We start from the raw sequence: 20,910 nt of genomic DNA, 5'->3' as shown, positions 1-20,910 counted from the left end.
GCCCCGCCAACCCCCTCCCCTCAGCCCCGCCCCCTTCACACCCTAATCTAAAGGGTTAACATGCAGGTTCCCGCCCATAAGCCTCCTCTAGCCTCCTCCAATCACAAGGCTCTGTAAGGGGAAGCCCCGCCCCTTCACCTTCCTACTGGCTCAGAGTTCTCGAGCCCGTCTCATACGATGGAGCTGGCCAATGAGCGCTGCCGCCTGCCATAGTCCGGCACGGGTCCCCTCTCCCTTCCCGAGGCATGCCGGGAGTTGTAGTCGGTGGATGGAGGAGCGGCGCTGTCTGCGGCGGGGTTCTGACAGAGCGAGAACTACAAGCCCCAGCGTGCCGCGCGGCACAGCGGGTCCCTCTCCGAGGGGCGGTGCCGGGTGCCGGGCTGGGGAGCAGCGGTCCCGGCTGTGACTCTCCTGTTGCAGGCACCGCGATGAGCAGGGCAGCGGCGGACAGGGCGGCCTTCGTGGGCTTCTTCCGCCAGGTGCTCCGGGACCTCACCGCAGATGGGCTCCAGCACCCCGAGGTGGGCGACGCGGTCGCCCGGCTGAAGGAGGTGAAGCGGGGACTGCGGGGGCTCGAGGTTACCGGGCCAGGGCACGGCTGGGGGGAGCATGGGACCTGGGTGCTTCTGCCAGCGGTGACGTTGCTGGCACTTCTAACTGCCGTCTGTAGGCTTCAGAGTGAACGTCTCGCTGCGATGAATGGGGCAGCCCCCTCCCCCAAGCTATTTTTTCAGGCCACGTGCAGGTTTACTGGACCAGCTATGTTCCATTCGCTCTTGCTCTCTAGTGTGATAGGTCCCTAGCTGTTGATTGTATGGCAGTACTGTGATACTAAGGCAAGGCCTTCATCCCTCTGGGACCAGCGAAAGACTCCTCCTCGCAGTGCGTACAATGCAGGTGGGCTTTGTACCTCTCTGCAGCCTGGGCAGGGAACTGTGGGATGAGGCCCTCCTGGGATGACTGCACAGCTTCCTTTCCCCTTGTATCCTCTTCAGATTCTGGAATACAACACCTCAGGTGGGAAGTATAACCGGGGCCTGACAGTGCTGGCTGCCTTCCGGGAGCTAGTGGGGCCAGAGCAGCAGGACCCAGAAAGCTTCCAATGTGCCTTGACCGTTGGCTGGTGCATCGAGCTGGTTAGTGTTTACTCTGAATCGGGCTCAACCTGGAGCTGAAGATGCTCTTATTGGGGTGGTATCTCAGTGTCAAGGTGGGATTTTGGGATGCAGAAGCTCCGTAATGGGGCCTAGTGCAAGTTTATCTTATAACTCCTTTTATTGTAGCTTCAAGCTTTTTTTCTGGTGGCTGATGATATCATGGACTTCTCACTCACCCGACGTGGCCAACCCTGCTGGTATAAGAAGGTAATAGAGGCTGTTGGGGTCTTAGTGGGGGCACTGGGGAGGGTGAGAATGAGGGTGGGGTGCCTGGGGTATTGGGGAGAGGTGGAGGAGTCTCTAGAAAGTGGGAGTGCCTGGGTGGCTGGGCCTGCTGGTGTAACCTGTCCTTGTTCTGTTGCAGGAGGGAATTGGTTTGGATGCTGTGAATGATTCCTTCCTCCTCGAGTCTTGTATCTATCGGTTGCTGAAGAAATACTGCCGGGGGCAGCCCTACTATGTCCACCTGCTTGAGCTCTTCCTGGAGGTGGGGCTGGTCCCTGTGCCCCCAAGATCTCCCATCCCTGGGTCAGCCCCACCTCGCTGCACTCAAAGGCACTTCAGACCTTGTTCAAATCTCTCTGCTTTGTTCTTGGAAAGTCTCTGCCTTTCCTATGCATTGCCCCAGGGCTGCATCCCTGCAGCACTGGAGGGGAGTGCCTGTGGGGCAGTGACAGTGAGATGGCAATTCCTGCCCCCACCTTCAGTGATGGTGAGGGGGTGGGCACTCAGGCTCCCCATGTGCTGCCTGAGGTAGGTAGCTCCTGGGTCTCTTCTCAGAGCATAGTATGAGCGTTGTCTTGTAGGGTTGGGTCCATAACATCTCTTGTTCCCAGACCTCATACCAGACTGAGCTGGGACAGGCACTGGACCTCATCACCGCTCCGCCTGGCCACGTTGATCTTAGTCGTTTCACTGTGCAGAGGTGAGGTGCTGGGGCAGAAGAATCCTGCCCGGTGAGGGAGGGGTGGAGTCCTCAGTTCTCTAGGTTGATAGGTGACCTTAACTCTCAGATAGTCCGGTCACTTCAGAGTTCTGCTAGCTCTGTCTAGCTTGGGAGTTGTCAGAGAGGGGTGCTTACCTCTCTTCCAGGCCCATTGGGCTCTGGGGACAGCCCTGCAGGAGCAACTTATCCCTCCAAACTAGCTGGAGAAGGGACACTCTGTCTCCTCAAGCTGGGACACTTGATTCCCCTGTTGCGGAGCAGGACTTGTACCCAACCTGTCCCACAGGAAGTGACCCCTGTGTCTGCACCGACCAGATACAGGGACTTAAGTTGACCTGAGGCCAGTGTTACTGAGTGTGGATACTGTCTGACAGATACAAGGCAATCGTTAAATACAAGACCGCCTTCTATTCCTTCTACCTGCCGGTTGCAGCTGCTATGTACATGGTGAGTGTACCTCCAGCTGCTAGTTATGTGGGTTCACGCAGCAATGGAGAGGCCGTGGGGTGTGAGCCAGGCTGACCGGGGGATCCCATGTTAAGAGGAATGGGGATGTGGGGGTCTGGAAGGGGTGGGAGGCTGGGATGGAGGGGAGCTGGTGTCTGAGGATCAGGTGAAGTGGGGAAGGAAAGAAAGGTGGTGGGGAAGGATATAACAGGCTGGGGGATGCAGGTGCTGGAACATGCTAGCAAGTGTCTCAGCCCCTCCCGTCTCTCAGGCTGGCATTGACAGCAAGGAGGAGCATGCCAACGCCAAAGCCATCTTGCTGGAGATGGGCGAGTTCTTCCAGATCCAGGTAGGAGACTCCTCCCTCCCCCAGGGTGTTCCTGGGCACTGGGACTGGGAAGCTCACAGTGCGGAGACCTGTAACTGGCTCTCTGCCCATAGGACGACTTCCTTGATTGCTTTGGGGATCCAAACCTGACGGGTAAGATTGGCACTGACATCCAGGACAACAAGTGCAGCTGGCTGGTGGTGGAATGCCTGCACCGTGTCTCGCCAGAGCAGAGGCAGCTCCTGGAGGTAACATCAGCAGCTGGGTAGAGGGTGGGGAGGCAGCTTGGTGCAGGTGAACCTGTTGGCGGAACAGTGAATGTGAATCTGGAAAAGCTTGCTACTCATGAGAAGGCCTGCCAGCAGACCCTGACACCTACTAGGCTCTAATAGTCGGGGGTTGTCACGGAGTCCCTGGGCGATGCTCTGGAACTGCTCCCCACAAAGCCAGGCAGGACTTTGGGGAGCCTCCTCTCCCATGGAGCAGACTCTTGTCAGAGCAAGAAGCTCACACGGCTTCACCTGGATCTCTCCTGGGAGCATTCATAGACTCATAGGTCAGAAGGGACCAATATGATCATCTAGTCTGACCTTCTGCACAAAGCAGGCCACAGAATCCTACCCATCCACTTCTATAAAAACCCTAACCTATGTCCGAGTTATTGAAGTCTTCAAATTGTGGTTTAAAGACCTCAAGCTGCAGAGAGTCCACCAGCAAGTGACCCATGCCCCACGCTGCAGAGGAAGGCGAAAAACCTCCAGGGCCTCTGCCAATTTGCCCTGGAGGAAAATTCCTTCCCGACGCCAAATATGGCGATCAGCTAAACCCTGAGCATGTGGGCAAGATTCACCAGCCAGCACTCAGGAAAGAACTCTCTGCATATGCCTCTCCATGTGCTTCTCACAGTGAGTCTGCCCAGGCGGGGTCCTAGGGAAGCCAGAGGGTCCTGCACCCCCACTTCGCAGTCAGATGTGTCTCTAAGCCAGCCAGTAAAACAGAGGTTTATTAGATGACAGGAACATGGGCTAAAACAGGTCTTGTCGGTGCAGCGAATGGGACCCCTCTGCCGAATCCATTCTGGGGCCCAGCAAGCCAGACAACCCTGTCTGCACTCACTCCTCGTCCCCAGCCAGCCCCAAACTGACACCCCCTCCAGCCCCTCCTCTCTGGGCTGTGTCTCTTTCCCAGGCCAGGAGTCACCTGATCTCTCTGTTCACCTTTAGCTATTTCCTTGCAGGGGGGAAGGGCCCTGGCCATTTGTTGCCACGGAGACAGAGTGTCAGTGATTTATGCACACTGGCCTTTATCCCACCACCTAGAGACTTAAGAACTGCACAGGGGAAGCTGAGGCACCCAACAGTATTCAGAGGAAACATTAAGAACAGTCCCACTTTGTCACAAGCATCTAGTGATATATAGTGCTGAGTCCTATGGCAGGAGGCTGCAGAGCTCAGAACGGGGGGAGATGATGGCTCCCGGTGCAGCTGGTTGTGGCAGCCAGGAGCTCCATTCTGGGCTGGGCCTTGTCTGACCGTGTTCCTTGGCTTCCAGGAAAACTATGGGCAAAAATCGCTGGAGAAGGTGGCCAAGGTGAAGGAGTTGTATGAAACTGTGGGCATGAGGGAAGCCTACCAGGAGTGTGAGGAGAGCAGCTACCGCCGCCTGGAGGAGCTGGTTGAGAAACATGCCAACCACCTCCCCAAAGCAATTTTTCTTGGCCTAGCCCAGAAGATCTACAAGCGTCAGAAATGACAGGGTGGGCTGGCTCCTCAGGGCTCTAACAGGAAAGGCGTTGACAGGCCCAGCTTCTGGCATGGGAGCTGACTCTTCAAACTCATCTGCTATGGGGAAGGTGATGCCTCCCCTGTCCCCTTCCATTGGGGGGGATGATCTGTGTACCATCTGTATACGGCCTCTTGTTGGAGTGTTTGGGAGAAACCTGCTGTCCATGTAACAGATCAGCTGTGATAGCAGAGATGCAAAGCATTTCTGTCAATAAACATAATTTATTGTAGCTGCTGCCTGTGTGATTACGGGGAGATACCTGGCCCTGAGAGCCTCTGCCTGTCTCACCAGCACACCTGCCTGCATGGAAGGGAGGGGGAGTGTGACACCTGTGCCCTGCTCAGCTGGTGTGAGCAGGATTGCAGCCCATCTGGCCTGGGGTGGACATGGGATCTGGTCCCAAGGAGCTCAGCTGGCCCAGAGATGAGCTGGGGAACTGCCGTAGAACCTGCCCTAGCTGCACCACCTGTGTTCCTTTGGCAGGATGGGCCTGGGGAAGGGAAGCGTCTCCAATCTGGCCTCTTGGTAAAGGGCCTGTCCAGAGCATCCGCTCTCATCCCACCTGAGCAGGCTGTTGGGGAGACACCCGCATGCAGAGGCTCCCAGGGAGTGAAAGCTGACAAATGAGCAAAGTAGGTCCTAAGGGTGGAGGGACAGATCCAGGCTGGCGGGTTGTAAGTTCTGGTTTCCTTGTGAGGGTGGAGGGTTGGGGGTAGTAGAGGTTCTCTTGTTTAGGCAGTTCCTGGATTTGCAGCCAGTGCAGGGTATTTCTGCAGTCTGTGGGGGGCGGACAATGGAGGATTAGTCCAGGCATGAGGGTGTCTGCAGCCTGGGGCAGGGAGGGTTAATGGCAGAAGCTGGCGGAGGATGGATCACTCATCGCTGGCTCCTCCCTGCAGCTGGTGAGCTCAGCAGAGCTGCTGCAGCCTCTTTCTCCATCCCCTACAGCCGCAGAGCCATCCCAGGAGCTAGGCAACCGTGCACTGCCTGCAGCAAGGACAGGTGAGCATCCCCCTGTGGGGCACAGCAGGCTGCAGCCTGGCTGCGCTGCCAGCCACCAGCAGGGAGCTTGCTGCTCCTGCTTGCCAGGGCATCACCCAGCTGTGGTGGGAACCCCTTGGTCCAGGTGCGGGACTTACACCCCTCAGGGGGCCGGTCCCCAACCCCCACAGCGCCCTGGTGGAGCTGCAGCAGCCAGTGGGTCTCACACCCCTTCCCAGCTGGGCACAAGTGTGGTAACCCCTCTCCAGCACCAGCCCGTTACATCTCTGCGGGCTGCAGCTGATTTCCCCTGCCCTGCAGGAAGCGTGGAGGCCCCCTGTCCCTGCTGGGGGTCCGCTCCTAGCCCGTCCCCTCTCCCCTGAGTGTGCATCCCATTGCAGGCTGCCTGTGGTCACTCCAGGGTCAGCAGGGAGTGGCCCCTATCGGAGCCTGGCTCCAGCCCTTCTCCTATTGCCAGCCCCAGCAGCTGTGCTCTTAGTATGGACTTGGGGAGGGGTTGGATGGTGACCCCTTCACTCCGGCAGGACTAGACTGGCCTTGCTGGGCAAAGCCCGGGGGCCAGGCCAGAGCAGGGCTGCTCCCTTCCCTCTCTGCTGGAGAGGCCATGCTCCTCTCTCTGCTGCGCAGGGTTACAGGATCCACTGGAGTGGAGCAGCAGCAGCTCCCTGGCACTGACACCAGCCTCCCCTCCATGCAGCTGGGCACAGGCTATGGGCTTGTTGCCTCCTAAAGACCTTGCCACCTGCAGCCTGCGTGCAGGCCCTTCTAGTATTGCTATGGGCAATGTGCAGGGCCTAGGAGCCCCAGTTGTGCCCCAGGTCCTCCTGGTGCCGGTTGATGTGCTAACAGGACAGAGAAGGCACCCGGGACGGGGGTGGGGCTGGGACAGGCTGAAGAGTCTGCATGCAGGTTACAATGTAACACCCCCCACCCCCACCGTATCCGAGGAATAGTATGTTTCCTGTTGCCTGTGTGATGAGCTGGGATTCTCTGCTGGGCCCTAGTGTGACTTTCTTGATCTGCTCCAACCAGGACTCCCCTCCAGGGGCAGGGATTGCAGTGAGGAGCCCAGAGCTCTGTCTCTGGTTTATTTTTACAGCAGTTGTTGTGGGGTGGGGGAGTCTGGGGCTGAGCAAAGATGTCAGCAGCCCCTCAAGCCTGAGCCCAGGGCCAGCTCCGGGCACCAACATGCCAAGCGCATGCTTGGGCGACATGCTGCAGGGGGCGCTCTTTCGGTTGCCGGGAGGGCGGCAGGCGGCTCCAGTGGATCTCCTGCAGCGTGCCTGCGGAGGGTGCTGGTCCCGCGGCTCCAGTGGACCTCCCGCAGGCACCCCTGTGGATGCTCTACTGGAGCCGCGGAACCAGCACCCTCCGGAGGAACACCTGTGGGAGGTCCACCGGAGCCGTGGGACCGGCGAGCGGCAGAGCACCCCCCGCAGCGTGCCCCCATTCTTGGGGCAGCAAAATGGCTAGAGCCGGCCCTGCCTAAGCCTGTGTTGTTGTTCCACCTGCCAGCGGGCCGCAGCCCTCTCAGGTGTCAAAGGAGGGGTCATGTACCCAGGGTGCATTTGACGCCAGGTTCTGCCTGCTGAGACTGATAGCACAGGGGCCTGGGGCTGGATTGTGAAATGTGGTTTGAGATCCTCCAACTCATTTCATGTGGGAGTCACGGATTGGCACCTCCCACCAGGACTGGATCAAAGGGGGAAAGGCCTCCCCTCCCATCGCCCCCAAAACCAGCCTGTCCCCGCTCTTTGTTACCGGAGGGTCTCCCTACCACTCATGGCTGGTGAGTCTCTTGGAGATGCAGTAACCAACAAGCAGAAAGAAAATCCATCAGGCCACAGCTGATTCAGGCTCCACCTGTGGCTCGTCCCAGCCATGGTCTCCCCCTTACCCACCCTTCCTGGATGGCCGGGCAGAGCTGGGTGTGGCACACGGATTCCAACAGGGCTGGGCATGATGCAGAGGGCAGGTCCACATGACAGGAAATAGCGGTTGTCATGAGAACAAATCCCTCCTTGTGAATTATTGATGACCAGAGAGATGGAGATGGGGAGGGGAGGGGAGAGGAATGGAGGCAGGAGGGGGTACGAGTGCAGAGGCTGCCTCTTATGTTGGTGGGGTGAAGCAGCCTGAAATGCCCCAATTCCCTCTCTCCAAGCTCATAGATGGGGAGTTGGTACCAGCAGGGCGGTACCAGCTGGGCGGGGCTGCCACTGGGGGTGGGGTGGGGGAAATGAACAAATTGCCATTTGGCTGCTAGGATGTTGCAGCATCACTTGGCCCAGTGGTGCTTCCCGCAACGTTTAGCAGAACTATCCTTGTGGCCTAGGGTCAGCGAGTGCCATGCTGCAAAATTCTCCGAGGCCCCTCAGAGATCAGCATACACATGTGCAATCCCCATTTGCTGCAAAGCCCTGACAGCCACACACATCTGCAGTGGTGAGGGGACCAAAGGAAGTGGAGGGTGAGCTCCTGGGAGATTCAGTGCAATGGCCTCAGCTGAGACAAACCAGATGTATCTGGAATGGGAAGCTCAAGAGAGGCCTCAGGTCAGGAGCAGCTGCTGGCACTGGGGCTGGGCAGGGAATGTGACCTGCCTCCTGCTCTCCTTTGGGGAATGGGACCTGGATGCAGTAGCAGTGGTGATGTCTCTGTGCTTTGTCTCTTCTATCCCTGCAGTCCATTTCTCTGATGCCTGCCCATGTGTGGGGGCAAAGCCAAGCAACTCCCCGGACGTGACCCCGGCCTTTTGGTTGCTCTCTTCTTGATGCTGGGGAGCCTTTTGGCACAGCCCAGAAACCTTCCTGACAGCGAGGCTGAGCCTTCAAGGGCATCATCTCCTTGACTCCGCATTGCTGAGACACTGGCTGACAGAGATCTGGCAGTTGTAACTCAGTCCTGCTGCCCCTGCCGAGCGCCGGTGACCCACAGAGCTACCATTCCACATGATGTGAAATCCCAGAGAACAGCTCCCAGGGCCAGAGAAATGGGACAGACTCTACCTAGCCCAGAAATGCAGGGCAGTTCCCTAACACTGGATACTTTCGAACATTGCCCAGCGCCAAGGAGGAGTCAGTTCCCAGCCAGGCCCATCTCTCTGTCCAGACGCGATGGGGCTCTCAGCCCCGCATGGGAGATGATTCCCTGACTGGATCCATCTCACTGTCTGGGAATTCTTTTTGTTACTTGCCCTCAACTTTCTCTCTCCTGATTCCATCCCATTTCTCCCAGCTGTGACCCCTTGTAGCAGCCTAGACTGAATAATCATCATGCCCTCCTAGTATCTGTGGACCGTGAAGCTGTCGCTCCCTTTAGCTGAGCTGCCCAGATAGCCCCTTAATTCTCTCTCCATAAATTGGTCCCTCCGGTGCATGCCCATTTGGCTGATAACCTGTCTGCTCCAGTGACTGATAAGCTATTTTGCTGTTTGCAGGGAGTTTGAGCTGGGTGTTCGGAGCAACGTGCCTGTGGGGGCCTGTGACAAGCTGAGGAATCCAGGTGCTGCCAGCCAGCACCATGCTGTCCCCAAAGAAAGGTCTGCTGTGCAACCTCAACCACATTCATCTGCAGCACATCTCCCTGGGGCTGCACCTCTCCCGTCGACCCGAGCTCCAGGAGGGCCCTGTCACAATGGCTCCGGGAGACCAGACAGGCTGCAACGACTGCCAGGAGAACTGTGGTGCCTTGGAGCAAGTCGATGCCAACTCCAACAACACCTCCATGCAGTGCCGGTGCTGCAAGTCCCACCCGCAGCAGACCCCAACACTGGATCTTCGGAACCAGCCTCTCCTGGAAGATTTCCCTTCCCTGCACATTGAGGAGGAAGTGGCTTCCCCTTCAGACCCGGTTTCCTCCTCTGTCAGCAGCTGCTCCGATTTCAGTTTGGATGACACGCCAGTCTCTGTTTACTGCAAGGCATTCCCCAGTGAAGAGGCCCTATCTCCTGACAATCAGCCAAACATCGTCCCCCTGGAGGATGCCCACGATGCTCCCTCACTTACTGACAAAGGGGAACTGTCTGATGGGAGAGATGGTAACCTCAACCTCCAGGGACAAGAGCGACCAGATCCTGGGGCCCGGGAGACCCCAGACAGCCTGTGCAGCAGAAGTTTGCTTGACTCCGCATCTGATGATGCTGATTCTGCCAGTGAGGGTGGGCAGGAGACCATGCCAGAATCGCTCCCCACCAGCGTCTGTGCTGAGTTGGACTCCAACTGCAATGCCCTGCCTGCCCTAAGAATCCAACCGTCTGGTCTGTCTGCGCTAGCACCAGGAAAGTGGGTCCCCAGTCTGAGCGGTTCAGTGAGGGCTCCCCCCCCAGTGCCCCCGAGAGCTAAGAGGGGGCTGCAGGTGCTGAACAGGAGTGGAGTGGAGAGGCCTGCCCCAACAGAGGTGCCCCCTGGAGACCAGTGCAGAGATGCCACTTGGAAGAACGTCACCTCATTCCATGAGTTGGCTCAGAAGCGGAAGAGGAACACGGCTGGGCCACCCACCCCACAGGCCAGGAAGGACCGAAGCGACTGGCTAATTGTATTCTCCCCAGACAAGGAGCTGCCGCCCCCCAACGAGCTCACCTGCTGCAGCACCCTGTACCCGGAGCCACCTGGGCACCAGCTGCAGCCTGACGAGCAGGCAAAGCCCCCCAGCTGCAGCCAGAGGGAGGTGACCACGTTCAAGGAGCTCCGATACCGCAGTGCCATGAACAAGCAGAAGGGCCAGCTGGCCTGGGAGCCAGGGGACAGAGCAGCATACCAGGAGCAGCCTGAGCCCCAGCAAGCAGCAATGGGCAGAGATGTCTGCAGTGGCAGCAGCAGCTGGCTCCAGGGCCCTGGCGGGGTGCTGGCTCCACAGCTGGATGGGCACCTCCTGACACTTATGGAAAGCCACCAGACGAGGAGGCAGTCTCGGCCTGGGCTGCAGCCCATCACAGAGGGGCTGCCAGGTGATGCAAAGGAAGGGGTGCGACCCCTGGAGGGCTACGTCCTGAGGAGAAAGATGCCTGGGTCTGGCTGTGATAAGGAGGCACTGGGCTGGAGGCTCGGCGGACCAGAGGGGGATCTCTGGGTGTCGGGGAAGGCCCAGAGAGGACACAGAGCCTGCAAGGAGGGTAAGAGCGCCAGCTGCTATCAAGGCACTTCCCCTTCCTCTGCTATAGGGGTTCCCCAGGACTGGACTGGGGTTGGGGACATTTCCCCATGTATGGAGGCCTGTGTTCCCTGGGGACAGAGCTGCAGAGTCCCCATGGGATTAATACAGGGTTTCCTCCTCCTGATCCTGGCACACCTCCATCTCCATCACTAACCCCACCTCTCTCTCCACTTGCCCCATTCCTGGCGGGCTGCAGGGCTGGGGGATGTGGAACTGGCTTTGGCTTGGGGTGCAGAGTCCTGGCAGTGGCAGACTGCGTTAGGTGTGCCTGAAATGGGTGTGTAGGGCTGAGCTGAGGCAGTGGGGTGGGGCTGGGGTAGGTTTATGGGACAGGTTGGCAGAGTGAAGTGGTGGTGAATGCATGTTGCATCTGTGCACTGAGCTGGCCAGTTCTTTGCTGTGCTGTGCAGATGATTTCTGTGCAGTTCAGCTGCTTTGCAGAAGACAAAGCCCCCCTACTGGGAGGAGGTGTCCCACCCTTACCCTCCTTGTCCTAGCCTCTCCTCGCATACACTCCCCTCCCTCCCTGCTGCACTCTCCTTCCTCCATGGGTGTGCTGCAGCTCACCACACCAGTGCAAACTCAGGCATAAGGGGCTTGGAGCCTGTTTGACTGCAGGGGGAGAGGGACGCACTGAGCCAGGTGGCAGGCAGAACCCAAGGCCATGGGTTAAACAGCTGATCCATCTGCAGCTCCGTGTGTGTTAACTTGGGGAGACAGCCTGGCCCAGGTTCCCTCAGATAGAATGTGGTGCAAGCAGAAGTCCTGCCGCAGCCTAAGAGCTCTCTGATACCCTGGGCCTTGTGGGATCCCTGAGCAGCTTCTGCCCAGGGACCATCGGGATGCACTTGGTTGCCTTATTGGGTACGAGGCTTTGCTGGGGTCGCACGCTGCTCTGGGCTGAGAGATGAAATGGGCTTTCAGTGGGGTGGGTGTTTCCATCTGGGGGGCTGAAAGGGATTTTTTAGGGGCAGGTGATGGGGAATGGCTCAGGATGGGGGACAGAGCACTGCAGGGAATGCTGATAGCAGAGCTGGGCCCCGCATTAAACCCTGCTTCCAGCCAAGGTCCCCAAGAGCCCTTGGGTTGGCGGGCTCCTAGGGCTGTCCTCAGTGTCCGGGAATAGCTTCTTTCTCCTCCTGTTCCCTACCTGGGGTGGGTAGTTCCTGGTTCTCCGTTGGTTCCTGTGGGTTGGTTGGAGGAGCCCTTGGTTCAGTGGCTGCTGCACGAGCTCCTGGCTCCAGAGACCCTGAGCAAACCAAGTATCTCTAGGGAGAGCAGTGGACATTGTTGGCCCACCGGGCTGCAGTGTTGTGCCTGAGTGGCCATGTCTTGGCACTGGAGGAATGTCTCTGTCAGTGGGGGACAGCACAGCCTTGGGTCCCTGCTCCCTGAGAAGGGTGCCCCAGGACTCTGGGTCTGAGGGAGACCAGTACTGAATTTCCCTTTCTCTGAAGGCTGCCTCCATATTTTCATCATGCTCAGCTGCTTGGCCCTTAGCACCTCCCTCCCTCCGTCCTGTTCTCTTGGGAAACCTCCCAGGGGCTGGGGCTGGGCTCCCACAGACCCTTTCCTGATGCAGGTTGGGGCCTGTGCAGTGACAGAGGGCACAGGCGTGTCCATGTGTCGTCATGGTTGTGAAGTCGCTGTGTGTGTGCTGTGACTCCTCTGAGCTAACTGTCTCTCCATCTCTCTCTCCTCCCCCTGCCACCCTGTCGCTGCTGCCCCGGGAATGGCTTACTCTGATTTATTGGGGGGTGTCCATTTTCTGTTCCATGCTTCCTGGTTTGTTTGATTTCCACCCCCTTGTTCTCCATGCCCACATATCTGCCTCTCTCCATTTCTCCCGCTGTGTTCTCCATGCCCCCGTATTCCTCCCCCGCTGTGTTCTCCATGCCCCCGTATTCCGGCTAGTTCTCAGACTCGCTTTCCCTTCCCCCCCGGCTGGTTCTCCATGGCCCCGCGCCCCCCTATCCCCCCCGGTTCCCATGCGCCCGATCCCCTCTGCGTTGTCCTCCATACTTCGCCTTTCCTCCTTCCCCCGCTGTGATTCTCACATGTCCCGTAGTTCCTCCCCACTGTTGTTCTCCCATGCCCCCGTATTCCTCCTACGGCTGTGTCTCCATACTCCCCTTTCTCCTTCCCCCCGCTGTGTTTCTCCATGTCCCCATTCCTGCCCACGTTCTCCATTCCTCCTCCCCCGCTGTGTCCTCCATACTCTCCCCCCTTTCTCCGTATTCCTCCCCCGCTGGTGTTCTCCATATGTCCCCGTGATTCCTTCCCCACTGTGTTTCCTGTCGTATTCTCCCATGCCATGCCCCCGTAGTTCCTCCCCCGCTGTGTTCTCCATACTCCCCTTTCTCCTTCCCTCCCAGCTGTGTTCTCAAATGCCCACATATATCTGCCTCTCTCCATTTCTCCCGCTGTGTTGCCCCATGCTCCTGTATCCTCCCCCACTGTGTTCTCCATACTCCCCTTTCTCCTATCCACCGCTGTGTTCTCACTATGCCCCATAATTCCTCCCCGCTGTGTTTCTCCATAGCCCCCGTATTCCTCCCTCGCTGTGTTCTCCATACTCTCCTTTCCCCTGCTGTGTCTCCATGCGCCCCGTATTTCCTCCCCCACTGTGTTCTCCATACTCCCCCTCCTTCTCGTTCTCACCCGCTGTGTTCTCCATGCCCACATATCTGCCTCTCTCCATTTCCTCACCCGCTGTGTTCTCCATGCCCTGTATTCCTCCCCGCGATGTTCTCCATGCCCCATCCCCCGCGCCGCTGTGCTCTCAACATGCCCCCATATCCTCCCCCACTGTGTTCTCCCATACTCCCTTTCTCCTTCTTCCCTGCTGTGTTCTCCATGCCACACATATCTGCCTCTCAATCCATTTCTCCTCCGCATGTTGTTCTCCATGCCCTGTATTCCTCCCCCGCGTGTCTCCATGCCCCCATCCAAGCCCGCCTGCTGTGCTTCCATGCCCCCTGTATTCCTCCCCCGCTGTGTTCTCCATACCCCCCGCTGTGCTCTCCATGTCCCCGTATTCCCCCACTTCGTGTTCCTCCATACCCCTGTCCCGTCCGCGCCCGGCTGTGTTCTCCATGTCCCCGTATTCCTCCCCGCTGTGTTCTCCATACCCCTGTCCCCCCGCCCGCTGTGTTCTCCATGCCCCCGTATTCCTCCCCGCTGTGTTCTCCATGCCCCCGTATTCCTCCCCGCTTGTTCTCCATACCCCTGTATTCCTCCCCCGCTGTGTTCTCCATACTCCCCTTTCTCCTTCCCCCCGCTGTGTTCTCTATGGCTCTGTATTCCTCCCCCACTGTGTTCTCCATACTCCCCTTTCCCCTGCTGTGTTCTCCATGCCCCCCTGGTTTTGGTTGCATTTCTTTGCAATGTTCCCGCCTGCAGTTGGCTCTCCCCTCTCTCGCTGCCCCAGGCCTCAGATGCTGCCGTTCCAGCCTCTGCTCTTCCATTTCTCGGCGGACGGGAAGCCTCTCTACTGCAGCGCAGACCCAGTGGCACCTCCCCTGCCCTTGATCCCGTCCCTTAACTCCAGCTTGGAGAGCATTGAGCTGAAGTCTCCTGCCCTCTTCACCCCGTCCTTTCGCCCCACGCTGAAGACCTTGTCCTGTGATGAAGTCTGCCTCCTGGCCAGCAATAAGGGGAGAGTCCTGGGCACCTTCTCCCCAGAGGAACTGCTCCCCATCCGCCTGTCCCCCATAGGAGCCTACTCCCCCCCGCACCGGGGAGTGCTGCCTTTCCTGGACAGCCCAGACCTGTCTGTGCTCTTCTCCCCGCTCTTCCCACGAAGCAGAACCTTCCCAACTATGGCCTTCCCCTCCCACCAGGTCCCAGAGCTGCCACTCGGTGTGGAGGTGTCCAGAGCCTGCTGCCTCAGGGGAGAGGCATGTGCACACAGTCAGGCTGGAGCATGCTCTGGGGCAGTGTCTCCTGAGAGAAAGCAGAGCAGAGGGGCCAAGAATCCAAGACCTCCCAAGCAACGTAAGCTGCCCGTTTCCTTTCCTAGCTTGCAGTCTGAGCACCTGCTCTTCCTCTCTGCGCTGGGACCAGGCACCCAGGAAGCAGCTGTGTGTGGTTATTGGGAAGTGATGCCAGGGAGACAGGCAGAGAGGATGGGACAGTGCAGGAGAGCAGAGCATGGTAGATGGGGGCAGTGTATGGGGGCCAGCTTCCTGGAGACCCGCACACAGAGTTGTGTTCGGAAGGATTCTGGGGGCTCTGTAGTGATGTAGGCAGGGCTGCTTCTCTGTGCCAGGAGCCAAGCACTGAGGGGAAGGCTGCAACAAAGACAGGCAGGATGGCTTGTGGTTTGGGGCGGGCACTAGCCTGGGACTCTGGACACCTAGGTTTAATTTCCCTATCACCTTGCCTGTCTGGGCCTTCGTTCATATCGGGACAGTGGGATAACACTACACTGCCCTGTTACACAGGGGCACCTGATACCATTAAAGCCTCTGGGCACTTGCGTAGCACAGCAGTGCAGGGCTGCGAAGTACCACAGGCAGGCCAACTTGTGCTGCACCAGGGGGCCATCTTGCAGGCTCGTTCCAAGGGCTGGGGATGTTTCTGGGGTTCCCTGGCCTTCTCAACTCTGCTCCTTTGTGCCCCAAGCTGTTTATCTGAGAGTCAAACTCACCTGACAAGCTCTGGGGTACCTAGCTAGCAGAAAGTAACTTGGTCAGTTTGTCGCCCCCAAAGTGCGCCTAGCTGTGGAGCAGGGGAGCTCTCATCGGACCCTGTACTTCTAACGCCCACTCCCCGTCCTGGCTGGCTTGTGTGGTCACCACGGGGCTCAGACATGCCACACATTTCTTGTGTTACAAGCTCAGAAAGCCCGCGTGTGTGTGAGTCGAGGTGTGTGTGCATGACGGGCTGGGGGCATGTGGCCCCCACTCCCCAGCTAACACTGAGGTTTCTCAATGAGTACCCAAGGGGGGCTTGGAGCAGCAGGAAGGAGGCTTAGGCTGGGGGATCCTGCTAGACTTTGTGCCAAGAGACCCAGCACACCTGCCTTTTGGGGTCTGGACAAGGTGCTGTGCTTGCTCACTGTCCCCTCCATCTCTCTGTCCGTCTGTCTGTCCTTCTGCCCCATTCCCTCTCTCCCATTGTCCTTTGCCCTGTCACTCTCCCAGACCTGCCTGCCGGAGACCAGAGCAATGTGCACCCCCCCAACCCCAGCACTGGTGCAGGTCCCCCATGACTGTGCCCCCCCCAACCCCCAGCACTGGGGCAGGTGCCCTGTAACTGTGCCCCCCCAGCACTGGGGCAGGGGCAGGTGCCCCATGGCTGTGTCCCCCTAAACCTCCAGCACTGGGACAGGGGCAGGTGCCCCGTGGCTGTGCCCCCTCAACCCCCAACACTGGGGCAGGGGCAGGTGCCCCATGGCTGTGTCCCCCTAAACCTCCAGCACTGGGGCAGGTGCCCTGTAACTGTGCCCCCCCAACCCCCAGCACTGGGGCAGGGGCAGGTGCCCCATGGCTGTGTCCCATCAACCCCCAGCACTGGGGCAGGGGCAGGTGCCCCATGACTGTGTCCTCCCAAACCTCCAGCACTGGGGCAGGGGCAAGTGCCCTGTGGCTGTGCCCCCTCAACCCCCAGCACTGGGGCAGGGGCAGGTGCCCTGTGGCTGTGCCCCCCCAACCCGCAGCACTGGGGCAGGGGCAGGTGCCCCATGGCTATGTCCCCCCAAACCTCCAGCACTGGCCCGTTGGCTTGTCCCCCTAAACCTCCAACACTGTGGGCGACGGGAGCCAAGGTGCCCATAGGCTGGCCCCCCCACCTCACCCCAAGCATTGGGCCCGCTGCATCCCGATTGATGAGCCGCAGTCAGCTGGCGCTGACATCCTGCCCCATAGCGCCTCGCCGCCATCTGCTGCTGTCAAACACCTGTCCCTGCCCAGGCTGGGGGGCCTGTAGGTGACTCCCCATACCCACTGGAACCTCTCCCTTGGCTGCCCCCTTCCCTGCCCTGCCTCCACCTCCTCCCCGAGCCACGCTGAAGCGGGCATCACTCGTCAGGGGCCTGGCAGGTGGGGACGCTGCTGTGCCCATCCCGCGGATCAGCCTACCGCACACAGCACCACGAAACCCCCCAGCTGGCCGTCCCTCCAGCTGTGCGCCCGACTGAACCCCTCAATCCGGGGCAGGTTCCCTCCAGCTGGTTCGCTTCACGAGCACCCAACGCCTCGGGGCTGGGCCTCCAGCGTGCACCCTCGCGACCACCCCACTCCTGGGAGCGGAGTTAGCCTCCAGCTTGCTGATTCTCCGAGCCCATACCAGCCCGGCCGGTTCCTCCAGTGTCCCCCCCGAGCCCCCAGCCCTGGGCAGGTTCCTCCCACTTACCACCCCCGTACTCCCAGCCCTAGGGCGGCCGTTTTGTACAGTTTCCTCCACTTCTCTTCCCGAGGAGGCCCGCCAGCCCTGGCAGTCCCTCCAGCGCCCACCCCGAAACTCCCAACCTGGGACAGGTCCACTCCATCGTCCCGCCCCACTCGGTACCACCCCAAGCCCTGGGGCAGGTCCCAGTCTATGCCCATCCGACACCAACCGAAGCAGTCCCCAGTATGGCCCCCTCGTGAACCCCCACCCGGGCAGCGTTCCCGCACGGTCACACTCCGAGCCCCCAAGCCCCTGGGGCTGGTTCCCTCCCAGCTATGCTCCTCCCACCACCCAGTCTTGGGGCGGTCCCTCCACGTGCTCCCCCGACCCACTCAGCCCGGGCAGGGCGCAGGGCCCATGACTGGACCCACCCAATGTACACTGTGCTGTGGCATTAGAAGGGAGTATCCTGCACTCGGTCACCATATATACTAGAGAGCCAGTGCGGCCAGTTGGGACAGAGTGGGATTCGCCAGCCCAGACCGCTCCCCTAAGTCCTCCTGGTCCTCTCTTGCCTGGTTGTGGTATCCTTTGGAGCGAGCAGGACTCTGCTGGCGAGGAACAGCAAATGACCGCCTGCCTCCTCGGGACGGGCTGAACCCAACACTCCCTCACAAGGGCACAGCTGCTACCAGGGGTCTGTATATGAAGGGACTCACTTACAGGCTGTACAGGCTCCAGGCAGGGCTGTACCCTGGGAGCTGTCCTGGTCTCCCCACCTCTGGAGAAAGTGTTCAGGCCGGCTTAGGCCGATCCACCGATCGGAATCGGGCCCGCGCCTAAGAAGGCCGTGCCTTAGCAACCTTTTAATTTTTTTTTACACTACCTGGCCCGCTGCGTGCTCGGGATCTTTCTTGAGCAAAGCACCCAGGGAAAGCGAGCACCTGCCCCTCCCAGCCCTAGAGCTCCAGCTGGGCCGTGGGTTGCACGCTCCAGCCGGGGCCTCCACCGGAGAGCAGGCACAGGCTTGCTGCCTCACGCAAGGACTTCCAGCTGGAGAGCGGGGTCGCGGGCTTTGCCCGCTCTCGCCGGAGAGCGGCGCGGGGCTGCAGCGTCCGGAGAAACGGCGGCGGGGCTTGCGTCTCCCCGGCCGCCCAGAAATGGCAGCGGCTTTGCCGCTCTCTGCCGGAGACGGGGTCGCGGGCCTCCTCTACCGCTCTGGCCAAGCAAACAGCAAGCACCGCGACCCATCTGGCGGAGCTCTGAGCCCTTAAATAGCCCCCAAGCCCGGGCAGTGAGGGCTCCCAGGCCTATTTAAAGGGCCCAGGGCTCCACGCCTCTGCCACCCCCCGGTCCTTTAAATAGCCCGGACCACCCCTCCCCTAGCATTCCCAGCCTCACCGCGGCTATAAAAGTCCAGGGGGCAAAGGGGTGGGGCCTACTTAATAGGAAGGTGCCGACTCCTCTGCGCACCCTCTGACCTGGCCCCAGTTCCGCGCCCCGCCCCCCCGGCCTGCAGCCAGACTCGCACCGGCCCACAGCCAAGCCACCTCCAACCCTTCCTGTCCTATCCAACTCCTGCCACACACGCCCTGCACCTGCCCAACCAGCCACCCCACTACACAGTGCCCGCAGCACCAGCCCTGCAACTGCTGTCTCCCGTCACCCTACTGCACCCTGCTGAAGCAGCAGTCCGCACTCCTCTGTCTGTCGGCCCCTTACAAACCCTGCTGCACCCTTGTGGGCCGCCTGAAGCAGCACCCCGCCCATCTCAACCACCACACCTCTTGCCTGGCTTGCAGCCCAGACTACTCCATCGCCCTGCCTGCGTCAGCCAGCCATTGTCCACTGTGCCTGCAGTTTCCGGGCCGTACCTGCACGTTTCAATGGAGGGGGCGGGGCAGCTGGGACCACAATGTGTAACCCAGAGAGGTGCGCGGGGGACCACTGTGACAGGCGGTCCATAAGCATAAGTATATGATGCATGATATAATATATAATTTTATATTTCTATATATAGTTATGGAAAGTAAATAATACATGAAAGAAATGAAAGGCTTTTTTTTCCACTTTTTTTTTTTAAGTCATCCCTGCCAGGGCCCCGCTGAAAATGTTCAAATTGGGCCCCGCACTTCCTAAAGCCGGCCCTGAAAGTGTTCCTAGCTTGGAGGGAGGCTGTGGCCATAGAGGAAGAAATTCGGCAAGCCCCATGTCCACAGCAGCTCAGGGAGTCTGGCTTGTAAGGGCCAGCGCCAGGGGCCATGCCGGGGCCAGAGTTAGAGGCCGTGACGGGGGCTGTGCCAGAGCCTTCACCAGGGGACGTGCCAGAGCTAGGGCCAGTGCCAGGGCCCAGTGCCAGGGGCCGTTCTGGGGCCTGTGCCAGGGCCAGGGGCTGAGCTGGGACAAGTTTCCTTTGCTGGGGATGTTTCCATCTTTGTCCACCCTGGGAAATCTCTCCTGAGCAGCTTCCCCTCATCTCCAGCTGCCGAGCCCTTTGCTCTGGCCTGGGAATTGGGGTCTGGACGCTGCACGTACCCATTCAGGGCTGGGCTCCCTGAGCCACTGGCTAGTAACCTGAAACATACTGTGGAGGCTTCTCCATTGCTCTCCCTCCCCCATCCCAGCCCTGACACTGAGCTGGCCTCATTTCCCTACGCTCTAGCTAAGGACACCCAGGAGTCCATGAGAAGGGGGAGGTGAGACTGAGGTGAATGAGGGACCGTCTCCCTTCCCAGGGATGGATGCAGCCCCACTGGCAGGAATGTGCTGCACTGGCTGGCTCATAGAAAGGCCTATGAGGAAGGACCCTGCCAGCCCCCAGTGACTGTGGCCGTGGTGCTGTTTGCTTCCGGACAGGGCGCGCTGGGCCCGGCCCCTGTGGTGCCTGTGTCACAGAGCCCCTGCCAACTGACTGACCAGGTTCTCTTTCTCTCTCTAGTAAGACATTCTCAGTCTTTTGCTGGTGTTCCAGGGGCAGGCCAGCACTGGATGGCAAATGCAGACAGAGCCTATGACCATCTGAGAGAGCAAAAGAAAGGTAACCGTTGCCCACCCCGAAATCTGTGAGGGGGGGAAGGGGGGGCCCTTCCGTGCTCTTGGAATCCAGATGGGTGGGAAAGTCCTGTTCTTGAGGGGGTCTCGTTTAATTTCTGAATCAGCTTTGCAAAGGCACAAGCAGGCCCAGCCCCCTGGGACATCAGAGCCCAGGAGACTGCCTCAGACTTGGAGTTTTTCACTGTCCATGCCATCTGGAACGCCTCTCCAGAACCGTAACAAGGAATTTTTGCACCCGAGACAAGGGCCGGCTCCAGGCTCTTTGGCGGCAATTTGGTGGCGGGTCCCTGAGTCTGTGTTGGGGGGAAGGACCTTGTCACGGAGTCCCTGGGTGATGCTCTGGAACTGCTCCCCACTAAGCCAGTCAGGACTTTGGGGAGCCTCTTCTCCCTTGGAGCAGACTTGTTCAGGGCAAGAAGGTCACACATCTTCACCTCCTTGGAGCATTCAGCATCCTCTGCCCCTCCGTGGGCTTCCCACAGCGAGCCCACCCAGGCGGGGTCCTGGGGAAGCCACAGGGTCCTGCACCCCCACTTTGCAGTCAGACATGACTCTTAGCCAGCAAAACAGAGGTTTATTCGATGACAGGAACAGGGTCTAAAACAGAGCTTGTAGATACAGCGAACCAGACCCCTTGGCCGGGTCCATTCTGGGGGGCAGTGAGCCAGACCCCCACATCTGCCCTTCACTCCTCGTCCCCAGCA

The 20,910-nt window shown here is 59.5% G+C and overlaps 2 protein-coding genes across 5 annotated transcripts in view; both read left to right on the top strand.

Annotated features, from left to right (window-relative positions):
- The first annotated feature begins 394 nt into the window (after positions 1–394).
- Positions 395–4,892, top strand: FDPS (farnesyl diphosphate synthase). 2 transcript variants are annotated; one of them, XM_032767143.2, is made up of 9 exons: positions 395–551; positions 996–1,136; positions 1,284–1,364; positions 1,522–1,644; positions 1,994–2,082; positions 2,478–2,550; positions 2,822–2,899; positions 2,992–3,126; positions 4,430–4,892. In XM_032767143.2, the coding sequence occupies exons 1-9, from the start codon at positions 429–431 to the stop codon at positions 4,628–4,630; spliced, it is 1,044 nt and encodes a 347-aa protein (XP_032623034.1). In that variant the 5' UTR covers positions 395–428; the 3' UTR covers positions 4,631–4,892. The 2 variants fall into 2 exon arrangements, with proteins under 2 accessions (XP_032623034.1, XP_032623035.1); XM_032767144.2 differs by lacking the exon at positions 395–551 and adding an exon at positions 811–897.
- A 644-nt stretch (positions 4,893–5,536) lies between these two features.
- The window catches only part of RUSC1 (RUN and SH3 domain containing 1), a 34,770-nt gene continuing 19,396 nt past the window's right edge, over positions 5,537–20,910 (top strand). Inside the window, exons 1-5 of one of the 3 annotated variants that reach the window (XM_032767139.2) lie at positions 5,537–5,665; positions 8,351–8,558; positions 9,105–10,778; positions 14,222–14,815; positions 20,091–20,189. In XM_032767139.2, the coding sequence (XP_032623030.1) occupies positions 9,188–10,778; positions 14,222–14,815; positions 20,091–20,189 (2,284 nt within the window). In that variant the 5' untranslated portion in view covers positions 5,537–5,665; positions 8,351–8,558; positions 9,105–9,187. The remainder of the gene's footprint in view (positions 5,666–8,350; positions 8,559–9,104; positions 10,779–14,221; positions 14,816–20,090; positions 20,190–20,910) is intronic. The other 2 variants (XM_032767141.2, XM_032767142.2) reach the window with 2 other exon arrangements.

The sequence above is a fragment of the Chelonoidis abingdonii genome, chromosome 11 (assembly GCF_003597395.2).
Source record: "Chelonoidis abingdonii isolate Lonesome George chromosome 11, CheloAbing_2.0, whole genome shotgun sequence".
Classification (NCBI taxonomy): domain Eukaryota; kingdom Metazoa; phylum Chordata; order Testudines; family Testudinidae; genus Chelonoidis; species Chelonoidis abingdonii.
The sequence above is the reverse complement of the archived record's forward strand: the minus strand, read 5'-3'. Positions and strand labels throughout refer to the sequence as shown.